Below are 12585 nucleotides of genomic sequence, written 5' to 3'. Positions count from 1 at the left end.
ATTCTGTTACTGAAGAGGGGATAGTCACAGAAGCAAGAGGACTGATCTCTGGCCGCAATGTTGCATCACCGAGACTAAGTACTGAGTAGAGGGGAGAGGTCGACATTACACATTATTCCAAGTAATCCTTTATTTGGAAATACTTCTCTCTGTTTTTGAGTTTTATGACAATAATGATTTTTATGGAAAAGGTTCTTGGCCAACAAAAGTCAACTTGGCCATGGAAAGCAGCAAATACATTTATTTGAAAGAATATGATATAGCCATCAAAATTGATGAGGGGCCTGAAGAATTAGATTTGTAGAGGAGTAGAAACAAATAGAAGTGAGGCAGAGAGAACCAATGTCAAGCACTTGCCACTGAAACTGTGTCGTTAGAATGATTCAATTTGTGTAGCTGCCACTCACCTCTGCCCATCACAGCTGCTGCACTGACCACCACTAGATCCGGGCATTGAGACCCTCACCACTGCTATGAAACATTTCTCACCTTTCCCTACATCTGTCCATCATCTGTTCCAGGGTGTCGGAGCATGAGATTAACATGTGTGTGTCACAGATGCAACTTCAAATTAAAAAATTAAAACTATCTGGTCCCCAGGTGTTCAGAGGTGAATGTTAGGGGTCTGGTAATCAGAATTCACATATTGAAGTGAAAACAGGAAGGGTGTTTAAATGCTCCTTAGTCAAGAAATGGCAAAAATCTATAATGTATTTCTATAGTGTTAGTCTCAACCAGTGGTTTTATTATTTACATTTTAATTCTTTCTAACCTATGCAGGGATGGATTTCCTGAAGGAAGCAGAGCAGAACATTTTCATATGTGGAGTCTGTCCTCTCATATAGTAAATGAAACTACTTTCAAAAGTACAATAATGATGTTTATATTTGTTCTTTCATTCTACAGAGCTTTATTTATCACTTTTCATAATTTTCATAATAGAGATTCATAAATATGTAATGTATATATAGATTCAAATGAATGTATATACTTTTTGAGTGCCACACGAGATCATTATTGTAAAAACAACAGCACTCATTCTATATTTCTGTAATGTATTACAGAAGCCACTGTCTTCACCTTCTACTCATGAATTATGCTTTGTTAAGCAACTTAGCATAAAAAGCAAAGATGTTAATTCCATTTAACAATCACACCAAGTGGTGTGAAAGTATTAAGATTAACACCTTCTATATATGTATCTTTACTTCTAAGAAAGACTAAAGTGCCTTATTTTGAAATTTGTTACTTAAAAGTTAAGAATATTTTGATAAGTAAGAAGGAAAACTTCAATATAAGATAATCCAAACAATTTATTAAATAAACTAGAAAGACTATTAAAATATTTAAGTCACAGAGTTTAGTAAATGAGATCATTGAGACTTGAAGAGATTAGATGGTTCGCATAAGTACATATAGTAAGTCAATTGTCAGAAAAAAGGGAGGAGAAGACCTATGCCTTCTGACTTTTCAGTGCTCTTTATATATTGGTACTAGGATGATTTCTCCTTTTTTCTATGTAATGAGAGTTTTAAGTCACTTATTTAAGTCAGTGGAAAATGAACCTTTGCTTTCAAAAAGTATTACAAAGTTTAATTTTTACTTGCCAGATGATTAAAATGAGTTCCTGATTCTTGTTCAATATACTACTTGCCAAACTGGTGAAGTAAGCATTATTATTAACCCTAATTTACAGAGAAGCATATTGATGGGAAAGCGCCTCGCTCTGTCTCATGTGATTTTTTAATTCATTTCCTACTCAGTATAAACATTTTACCAATTGTGTAAAAGAATTATGTGATGGCTGATTATTTATACGCAGTTTTTAAAATAATTTATATTGTCGTATCAACCACTTTGTGATTCACTTAGATCCCCATTTCGGTTTGTGCCGATTCACAGGGGTGAACTTAATGGAATGAGAAAGTGATTCATCTAATATTTTTACAAGGTGGAGTGGCTATAATCTTCAATCAGTATAATTTTTCTAAACATTTTGAAATGCACACATATAAAAAGGCAGCAGAACCTGCTACACAGTTTTATGTTTTCAATAAGCTAATGTCAGTCAACTTTTTTTTCCTAGCAAACCTTTTTTGTCTTCCAGTAATCTTTCCCAAGTTTTCCTTTATTTTTCAATTGTACTAAAACCTAAGTCCCTGTCTGCAACATTTCATTTGAAAATCAAAACCTTTTCTCTGTACTTTTTGCCACCGTCTTTTCTTCCTCACACCCTTCCTTACAAGGCTGCTAGGATTATGTGTAGTGTCACTCCCACGCTTGAGTGTCTGTCTTGCCTGTATGTAAAGACTGCACCATAGATTATCTGCAGGCTAATCAAAATCCATGCAAGCTATGATTGAGCCAAGTGATACTCTCACTCATAATTGATTGTGCCAGTCTGATCTCTGAGCATGGACTAACTTTCAATTTTATATATTTTATCAGTCATCTTGTTTTCTGTTTTATTTTACTAACTAAACAGCTTGAACACCTTCTGGATTCTTGTGATGGTCTGTGACAGTTTTTCAACCCAAGGGAGTATTTTGTTGAAGTTCAGTGAGTCACATGTAGCAGGCAATTAGTGTGCAGTAAATTTTTATCACATCTAACAAAACTAAATAAACAAAAACAATCAAACAAAAAATTTGTAATTAGCATGGAGTTCCTAATAGGTCATTGCAAGCAGCCATACTACACTCAGGCATGCGCACAAACTCATCACCAGATTTGGAGCATTTAAACACTCCCTAGAGCTGCTTTTTTGTGTTTCAAGAAACATGTGAATGTCCTCAATGTGCACTTATTCTAAATGTATATTGAAAAATGGCACCATAGATAGGAAGGTCCATGTAAACATATGTGCACTGTATAGGCTTATACATGACTGTGTGTATGTATGTTTGTATGCATTTCCAAAAGACTTTGCACACATTATTTGCCTATCAGGATCACCCTGCAAAATAGTATAATTTGCATTCAAAGCAAATACTTAAAACTACGGTGTTTTGCTATGTATATAATTTTCTCTCTTTCCATTAGGTAGAAAAATGGTTGCCTGGGCTCACCTACTGTGAAGGCTTAGAATCAGACAACTACAGTTTTGAATTTCTGAAGCCTTTCAGGATGTAAATGCAGTCTGACCTTTCCCTGGTGGACAGTTAAATCATGGACACGCTAAACAACTTACTTTGGACTGTCCTTCTAAAGGATGCTTTGGCCTCTCTCCTGAATGCTCACTAAGCATTTGTAGCTGACAAGGAAAAGAAAGAAAACTGTGACCTGGGAAGTTATCTTACAATGAAAATTACGAGCACATCTTGCATCTGTCCAGTCCTCGTGTGTCTCTGTTTTGTGCAGAGGTGTTATGGAACTGCCCACCACAGCTCCATCAAGGTGACCAGAAACCAAACCAAGCACATCGAAGGAGAAACCGAAGTCCACCATCGTCCCAAGAGGGGATGGGTTTGGAATCAGTTCTTTGTTTTAGAAGAACATATGGGACCCGATCCACAGTATGTTGGAAAGGTAAGTTTTTGTTGATTGGTTTGTTTTTCCCACTTTTGGGAAATTATGAGGTGAGATGAGGGTGGAGTGGGAGTTGGATTTGAAGAGATGCGGACTGGTAAGTGAATTGTTTCATGGAATGCTAATGGTTATGCTACACAGTTCAAAATAATGGTTGAAACAAATAACTTTACCAATCATGTCACATCCCTAAACAGTGTTCTTTACCAGCAGCTGCTCTTTCTGTTCTCATATGCAAAATGAAAACACTTAATTGAACACACAATTAAGTAATTTTGTCTTTATTACCATGTAGGTATGTTGGAATTCGCAATGTCATTTATTGGTACATTGGTATTTATAATTTTTAAAATTTATTGCAAATGCACATGAGACTAAAAAGAAAATGCTATATCATGACATTTAATATATTTCTATTACAGAGACTGGATTTGAATTCATCAGCCTTTAAAAGCACATGGATATTTTTCTAACCCCTAAGTTAATTTCCATACAATTTTTTATCTATTTTAAATATAAGTTAAATATATACTTGATGTACAGGGTTTGTTATATTCCAAAAAAAATGAAATTGATCAAATGATCAGTAATTTCAGACCAACTTTACTTTCTCTCAAAACCACAGACAAGACAACTTAATGGCTTATCAAACCGTTTAGGAAATTGTGTGCCCGGTAAATGTGTCATCTGGGCTCTGGGGTGAAGAATCGAGAGGGAAGTGGGGAGGTCTTCTGATGCATTACTGATCGATCCTTGGAAGCAGCCACACTGAGGTTAGCTCAGTACCTATGACAGAAACAGCAAGCACAGCGGTAGAATCTCTGTGACTGCAGGCTCAGTGACTCCCATCTCCCTGCTAGACTATTTATATTCACTTTAGCAGTGTCAGTACAAAAAAAATACCAAAAAAAAGAAAAACCTACCCAATCCAAGCCATGGTGCTGCCCTAATGCGTAGGCAGTGCAAGATCACAAGCCATCTGCTGCACCCCTTGTCCAAGAGGGACTGAGTTGCAGCTGTATTTTCCATACAAGACAGGAGCTGTGGAGTCAGAATGTGGAACACACACAAAAAGATCTCAAACAATTCTATCATTCTCTTATATGCATATTAAAATGAGACCAAAATAATCCTCATTTTCTTTCCGTATATTGTTTTCCCTACAAAGTATCCCATAAAGTAAATGGAAACACGTATAAAGTGAAAGCATATCATATTGAATTATTAGAAAATTATTTTTGTTGTGAACTTCAGGAGTCCCTTTTCTATAATCCTTAAAAAGGAGGGAGAAAAAGAACAGATTTCTTTTTCCTTCAGGAGTATCCTTGAGTTCTGCATCTTAATTTTTTATGTGTAGTTGTATTTCACTTTACAAAAAAAAACAACACTTGCTGGACTTTTGATAAAAACTCAAACCTAACTGTTTTGATACAGATCAACTTCTCATCGATTCTGATGATAATTTTCTTAGCATTTTCTGAGTCAATGATTGGATTTATAATAAAGGAATTAATTTTGTGACATTGGTCAATATATGTTACCACTAAGACATTTATATGTGGCTGAGGCCATGACCATGGCAAATAGGCCATTTCTAATAGCGAATAGTATAACTATACATATGCATGTACATGGATAATATATATTCCAAATATATGCATGTATATTTGATAATCCATAATTTTTCCAGAATGTAATGGCCATGAGAGATCTAATAGCATAATTAACATATGACTATATCTCATGAATTTGAGCTCATAGACTTGTTAAATTTATTTTTAAATAATTGAATATTTAGGATACTGAAGATATAATAACCCATTTGTTAGAAAGTAAACCCTTTACTCCCGGAACAAATTATATGGTAATGTCATTACAGTTTTGAAACAAAAGAGTTCTCTCTTTTCTGAATATCATGTGAAAACAACATAGACCGTGTAGTCTAGTGGTTGTTGTTTTTTATTTTGCAAAAGTTGAACAGTCTTGAGTAAATCCCATTATAACAAAGACTATAATTTTATTTAAGATGTCACACACACCCGGAAAGGGCTGCCATACATCACACCTGTTGTTGGAGTGGACTCATTGCCTTCATGAGATAATAATGATTAGTGACTGAAGAGCTAGGTCTGAGTTATAGCCTCCCCGCTTATTATCTGTATTCAAACTGGCAAGTCTATTTATTTTCCTGCACTTCTGTTTCCTTACATGTAAAACTGAGAAATACTGTTTGACATTTCTATTACTAATTCAAGTATGCTATAAAGTTTGGTTTATGGTTTAGATCATAGGTCATTTAAACTATAGCCTTCGTGCCTAATTCAGCCAGCTGCGTGCTTTAGTTTTACCTGCGTACTGAATAAGTTTTGTTTTCAGATTGTTGAAAACCATTTTTAGAATAATATTTTGTGACACTCAGACATTATATGAAATCCAATTTCAGTCTGCATAAACAATGCTTTATTAGCATACAGAACACTCATGCATTTAGGTACCGTATGAGGCTGTTTTTAACCTGCCGTGGTAGAGCTGATAGTGGCGAGAGGGAATGAGCCTGGGAGGCCTGCAGTGTTTACTGACGGTCGCTTACAGGCCATGCCCGTGAGCCTCCGGTTGGGACATCTGCCTTACCTGCTGTCCTGTGAACGCTTTCAAAGCAGGTTTGGGGGCTGTTTCATCTTTATTCACACAGTGTCAATCTCAGTGCCTATTGTAATGATCAAATGTGGTAATTCACTGGGAAGGACTCCATAACCTGTAACCATTTCTAGTCACATTAGTGGTTGTGATAATTATTGGAAATTATTGCAACAAAAATCTGTAACTAATCACTGCCTTTATGGAGGAGAGAATTTTTTGGAGGTCTTTACTTCACCAGTTTTACTGGTATACTCCTCCTCAATAGTCATTTTAATGGATGTTCATTAACCCTGGTGTTTTGTTTTTATTGTTGTTGTTTCGTTGCATTACATGCGAGAGTGTAACAAATGTCCCGGTAGAGGCTTCATTTAGCATACATGTAGGTATATCTGTGGGAGAGATTTCTAGAAGTGAGAGTCTGACTCAAAGATCAGTAAATCTTACTTGGTCCGCCTCTCTGGGTGTTGTAGAATTTTGCACCTCCCTCAGCGATGTGTAACAGTGATTATTTTTCTGAAGCAATGCCCACAGATGGGATTGTAAATCTTGGAATTTTGCAAATATAATCAGTGAAAAATTGCATCTCTGTGTACTTTTGATTTGCATGTCTCTTATTATGGGCGTAACTGATCAGTTTTTCAAATATTCTTTTCATGCATATTTCTTTTTTCCTGACTCTTCATGGCCCTTGGTTTTATATTCTTTTTGTTAGTCTCTTTAACCTATCAACTAGTAGTTCTTTATATAATTGGTGCAATAATTCTTTGCCAGGATTACAAGTTACCAATAATTTTTTCAGTTACCATTTATTTTTGAATTTATGATCTTTACTATATATAAGTTTATTATTTTAATATAGTAATTCTTAGCATTATTTTGACTGAAACTATATTTTTATTTGATTTAGATACTTCTGAAATTTTACTATATTGGTTCAGGGTTAGTGGCAATAGATAAAAATGCATTCTTAAAATCTTAATATCTACAGTTTATCATATATATTAGAAAATATTACCGATTAAATAAAAATAATAGTGTAAAAGTGGAATTGCTTATGTTAGATAGCAGAATTATAATTTAGAATACATTCAAATCCTTATTTTTAGCCACTAGCCGTTGGCTGTACTGCATGTATCTCATATTTGCCAAAAAATTATATTCTTGATGTGAAGGTTGTAGTTGCAAAGTGTAGTGACCCTTACTGGAGTATGTTAGGAACATTTAATCATGTGTAATTGGTAAAATTTAACTAAGGATACACATTGGAACTATGTCTATTAACATACAACTACTGGCAATAAGCTTTGTATACTTGAAGTGGTAAATGTGATTAGCTAAATGTACTCCATACATACATATTATTTTCATTTTAAAGACATCTTAAGTGACTTCTTTAACTGGCCAAGCATTCTCATATAAGAAATAAAGGAAACTAGTTTTTGTAGGATATCACTAAGTGGGTATTGTCCACATTGCGTTATTTGATACTTAAAGAGAATGGAATAAACATTATAAACAAGAGGTAAGAAACCAAAAAGTACATTCCTACTTAACTCCCTATTAACAATACTGTGCTAGGTTTAGGACTGCATTGGTATTAAATATATATTTAATAATAAAAGCTAATAAAAACTTAACATTTTTCAGGGCAAACAAATGAATTATATTCTCCATCTTCACTTTCCTGCATTTGTGGTGTATCTGCTTATAACTGTAATAATTTTTTTAGATATAAACCATAACATGTGGAAGATATTGCTTACATCCATTAGGAGGTTAGTTCTAAAATTCTACCTCTCCCTCACTTCCCTACCTACATCTTACATGTGTGAGTAGATAAGTGTAGACTCTACACAATTTTTCACAATTTGCTTTATTGAAAAACAGCAAACATATAGAGGGTAAGCAAGGAATTCTGGCAGTATAATGGAACTAAGAAATCATCTTGCCAAATCCCTCAAGTAATAAAAACCAACGATGCTTGAAACAGTTAAGTGACCTCTTAGTGGGAAGAGGGATTAGTTACGGCACCGCCAAAGAAGAAATTGTAACATATCTGAATCTTTAATGAAAATTAGTTTCTAGTATATAGTGCATGAAATTGCCCTTTCATCATTACTATTACTACCATTATTCTATAATTTTTTCTTTTTTTAAAAGAGAACCTTCAAATCTATTTTAATATGGGGTACTATAGTTTTAAATTAATAAATGGTTTTGAGGTTAAAAAGAGAAAATACATTATGTATAAAGGAATGACAAGGTTCAGGCTTTTCAGAAAAAAAATATGATAGCTTTAATGTCATCACAAACTCTGAATTGGAAATTAAATGCACAGCAAGAAATGGTCCCAATTGTCATTTAATATTGTCAAGATGATAATTTTATGAACATTTTTATCATAACTTACTTGGAATGGAAGATTTCCTGTATCAAAACATGACATTTAAATTTTATGCAGATGACAGCGTGATGACATGATGTCATGTGAAATTAATTATGGTGCTCAGTTTTATATGGATATAAGTTTCTCAATTGTCAAGAAGTTTAACTATTTAGATCCAGTCCTGTAAGAAACTGAAAGCATAAAAGAGGAATTTTACTTGGCTTATATTTCATTTAATGTGTAGTGATTTATAATTATTTTTAATCATATTTCATTAGTTTAATTGTATTTTTAGAGAATAAATAGTACTTTATTTGAATAATTTTAAAAATACTTATGTTACTGAACAGCCTTAGCATTCGTTATCTATAACATTTCTTAGTGCTACCCTGGGAATTTTTAAAAGGTCATCAATGCAAAGCATTGCAATACATATGTTATGGATACATTATATGTATTTAATCACATTATATTACAATACAAATGTGCCCGTGTGTGTGTGTGTGTGTGTGTTTGTGAATATTGCTAAACCAGAGGTGACTCTGACCCCTGGAAGCATTTGGCAATGTCTGCATACAGTTTTTTAATCTCCGCTAAATAATCTATTACTTACAGTTGGCATAATCACTAGGATCATAGAGGAAAAAATGTTTTAATGCATTTTCAAATGAGAATAAAATATGAAAATAAATATAATTTAGTCTACATTATATTAGTCTTTATATTAACAAAACTATAAATAAAATTTATCATTTTAATTCAGAAAAGGGCTCATAAAGGCAAAAGGGCCAAGGGCCATTGAAAGTTGAAAGTTCTAATGTGGACTTGAGTTTTGATTGTGACAAGTAGGGATGTGGCGTTATGGCATTTAGTTATTAGAGGCCCCGGATGCTGCTCACCCGTAACGTGTAGGAGAGCACCTCTCCCCACTCCCCCACCTAACAAAGAATTATCCAGGCCCAGTGGCAACAAGTGTCAATGCTGATCTGATATTAACATCCTCATAACATGTTTTTCTTGCTCAAAATATATTTGAATATTTTGTCTATACTATTATATCGCTATAATGATATTTTACATGCTTTTATAATACATATACAGGCGACTTTTAACTTTTAGTTTATGCATTCTGAAAATTTGTTTTTCTAAGTGATAATTTTATTCCGTTGCCTACTGTGAATTCTAATGTATATGGACTTATTACTACCAACTCGTTTTGTATTTTATGTGCACTATGTTTTTGTTTTTTATTTTCTTATTCTACCATACTAATATCTATTGGGATTTCTCTTTACTAGTTTGGAGTTTTTATATTGTATGTTTTTTATATCTGTGCTTGCTCTTAACTTTTGCGTGCATTTTTTACCTCAGAGTCAAAAGTTCAAATCTCTACCTACCTCCTGAACAATAAAAACATAGAATGGTCAAAATTTTATTCCACTAATGTGTTCTCTATTTTTTGCATGCCTCCTGTACCCAGTTGCTTTATGCTACCACTCATTCCAATTCCCAGTAGTAGCAGTAGTGGTATTGTGTTAAGCATATATTTATATGTCTAACATATTTAACAACATTTAAGTCCTGTTTGCTTCTACATTAAACTTTGTGGGTTCCATTTACTGCTTACTGAAATATGACCATGCCCTGTTTCTTCTTAACAGGTACTGTGTAGAGCTTAAAGTTGATATTTTATCCTATTAGAGCTATCTTAAAATACAACTACCTTAGGATGTTTAAGCACTAATCACTTTCTTTTTTTTCATGGATTCTTTGCTTATTTGAGAAAAACTTATTCATCGTCTTCAGCCCTTTCAATTGTCCCACTCCAGCCATTAATAATCCAGAGCACGTGAAGACTTACATATTCCTAAACATGCCACTTATCCAGAGCTATTCTCCTCAGCTCTTCTCCTTGACACACTGTTTATACTGGTTAGTAATACGCTGCTGGGTTGTGAAGAAAACTATCTGGAACTAGTTTATTAATAAGAAGTGTTTTACTAACTTGTAGACCTAAAGAGTAGAATAAGCTCCAGGCACAGGTAGAACTGGAGATGCAAATAATGCTACCAGGATTCTTAGCAACATCCTGAAACTGCAAACTGATGGGTGTGTGAGTCCAAATCCCAAGATTTGCAGGCAACAGTGCAATCAGTTTCTGTGCTCCGCTATATAAAGGATTTCCTTACTTGCAACTAGATATCGAGGGATCTTCTGTGTCCAAATATTTGTCAATTCTACCTTTTAGGGTATGTCTTTTAAAACCTCCCATTTCTAGGAATTAGTTTCTCTATTAAGCAGATTCCTTTAAAAAATTATCTACATTGGTTAATAAGGAAAAGTAAAAATATATAAAATAATATAAATTCATTTTATGGAAAAGGCATGCATTCCCTCTTGAGCCTTCTTGGACTACTGTTCAAGCACCATTATGGATTAATGACAGTCAACCTGTGCCAAATAACTTAAGTCAAACATTTCTGATTTAACAGTTGGGAAGGTTAAATTATAATAGTGTGTTTATATAAGCAATTTTCAACTGGTGTGCCACAGCACACTGGTGTACCACAAGAATTTTTAAAACATGCAATACCTGACCTCTTTTCCCTTCAATTATCAAATTAAAAAAATGACAGCAGCCAACTCAACAATGGCTGTCCGGTATAAATGAGTAAATATTATACATATTTATCATCAGATTGGTAAAAATATAACATATTTTTAGTTATTTCTCAGAATTTTAGTAATCAGTTTATGTGTGCCATGAGATGAAAAAGGTTGAAAATCTCTGGTTAAGATCAGTACCATCCAATGGGACTTCTGAAATTATGGTCACATTTTATATCTGTACTTCCATTATGGTAGCCACATGTGGCTATTGAACATCTGAAATGTGCCTAGAGCAACAAAGGGACTGAATTTTACATTCTGTTAATTTGAATTTAAATAGTTGCCTATAGCTATTGGCAACAATATTGGAAACCAAGCCTCATATGCAAAATGTATACAAAATATGAGTCTGTAAAGGTCACATGAAATCATAGGCATATAGAACGCAATTAAACACTGTGTATCTAAAAGCCTAACTTTAATGTGTAAAAATGTTATGAAGACCAGGAGGGCCAAGCCAGACTCTCGATTACCCTTGGTTCCAAATAACCTACATTATTGTTCAGTCCATTTGTATGTGTAGGGGCTTCTCTGCTTGTACTCACACCACGAGTTAATAGATAACCTTCTTGAGAGCAACAGAATCTGACTGAATCATTTAAGAACAAGTAACTTTCCAAATGGATGTTGGTAACTTACAGAAATGTCAGAGGGAGAGGGGGTTGAGGGGGAGAGAGTAACCAAAGAATTTATATGCACATATGCACAACCCAAGGACACGGACAATGGTGGGGAGAGTGACTGGGGAGGGGGAAGGAACGGGGGGGGGGGGGAACTGGTCATTGGGGAGAAAAAGGGACATCTGTAATACTTTAAACAAAAATAAAAATTATAAAAAAAAAAAAAAAAGAATTGGCAGAAAAGCCAGTAAATTGGTGTTGAAATAAATTAGGGCCCAAGGGAAGCTGCTACTCCCGGAACAACTGAGTTAGAGCACTGCCACAGACACTCCTGCCCCTGGACTTCACTGCCATTGCCACTGTGTTGCTGATAACCCAGACATGAATAGTATCTGCTCTGTCCCTCGGTCATTGTATCACGGATCAAGTTGCAAAGCTCCAGACAAGAGCATGTGTTGGCCCAGCATAAGTCATGTATGTGCAAGTGGCCCTGCTGCCCCAAGTAGGGAAGGTGCAGAGTCAGGCTCCTGAGGGTTCCACAGGTGAGAAAAACTCTCTCTTCTACCAAAAGTCTCACAATGGGGTATTGATTTTTCCTAAAAGTCAGATGCGGGGTGCCCAAAAGACACACTAATACATGGCGCGCATGCACACACACAGCATATAGTTTAAATAACTCCCAAACTATATGGGAAAGTTGAATATATTTGAATTTTATTTTACTTCATTATTTTATTTTAT

At 34.6% G+C, this 12585-nt stretch overlaps 1 protein-coding gene across 5 annotated transcripts in view; it reads left to right on the top strand.

Annotated features, from left to right (window-relative positions):
- CDH18 (cadherin 18) overlaps nucleotides 1-12585 on the top strand; it is a 624577-nt gene that overhangs the window by 438319 nt on the left and 173673 nt on the right. For all 5 annotated transcript variants that reach the window (XM_081131289.1, XM_081131291.1, XM_081131293.1 and 2 more), the window contains one exon: nucleotides 3043-3528. In XM_081131289.1, the coding sequence (XP_080987415.1) occupies nucleotides 3301-3528 (228 nt within the window). In that variant the 5' untranslated portion in view covers nucleotides 3043-3300. The remainder of the gene's footprint in view (nucleotides 1-3042; nucleotides 3529-12585) is intronic.

This window comes from Miniopterus schreibersii, assembly GCF_964146895.1.
Source record: "Miniopterus schreibersii genome assembly, chromosome: 3".
In the NCBI taxonomy this organism is placed as follows: domain Eukaryota; kingdom Metazoa; phylum Chordata; class Mammalia; order Chiroptera; family Miniopteridae; genus Miniopterus; species Miniopterus schreibersii.
The sequence above is the reverse complement of the archived record's forward strand: the minus strand, read 5'-3'. Positions and strand labels throughout refer to the sequence as shown.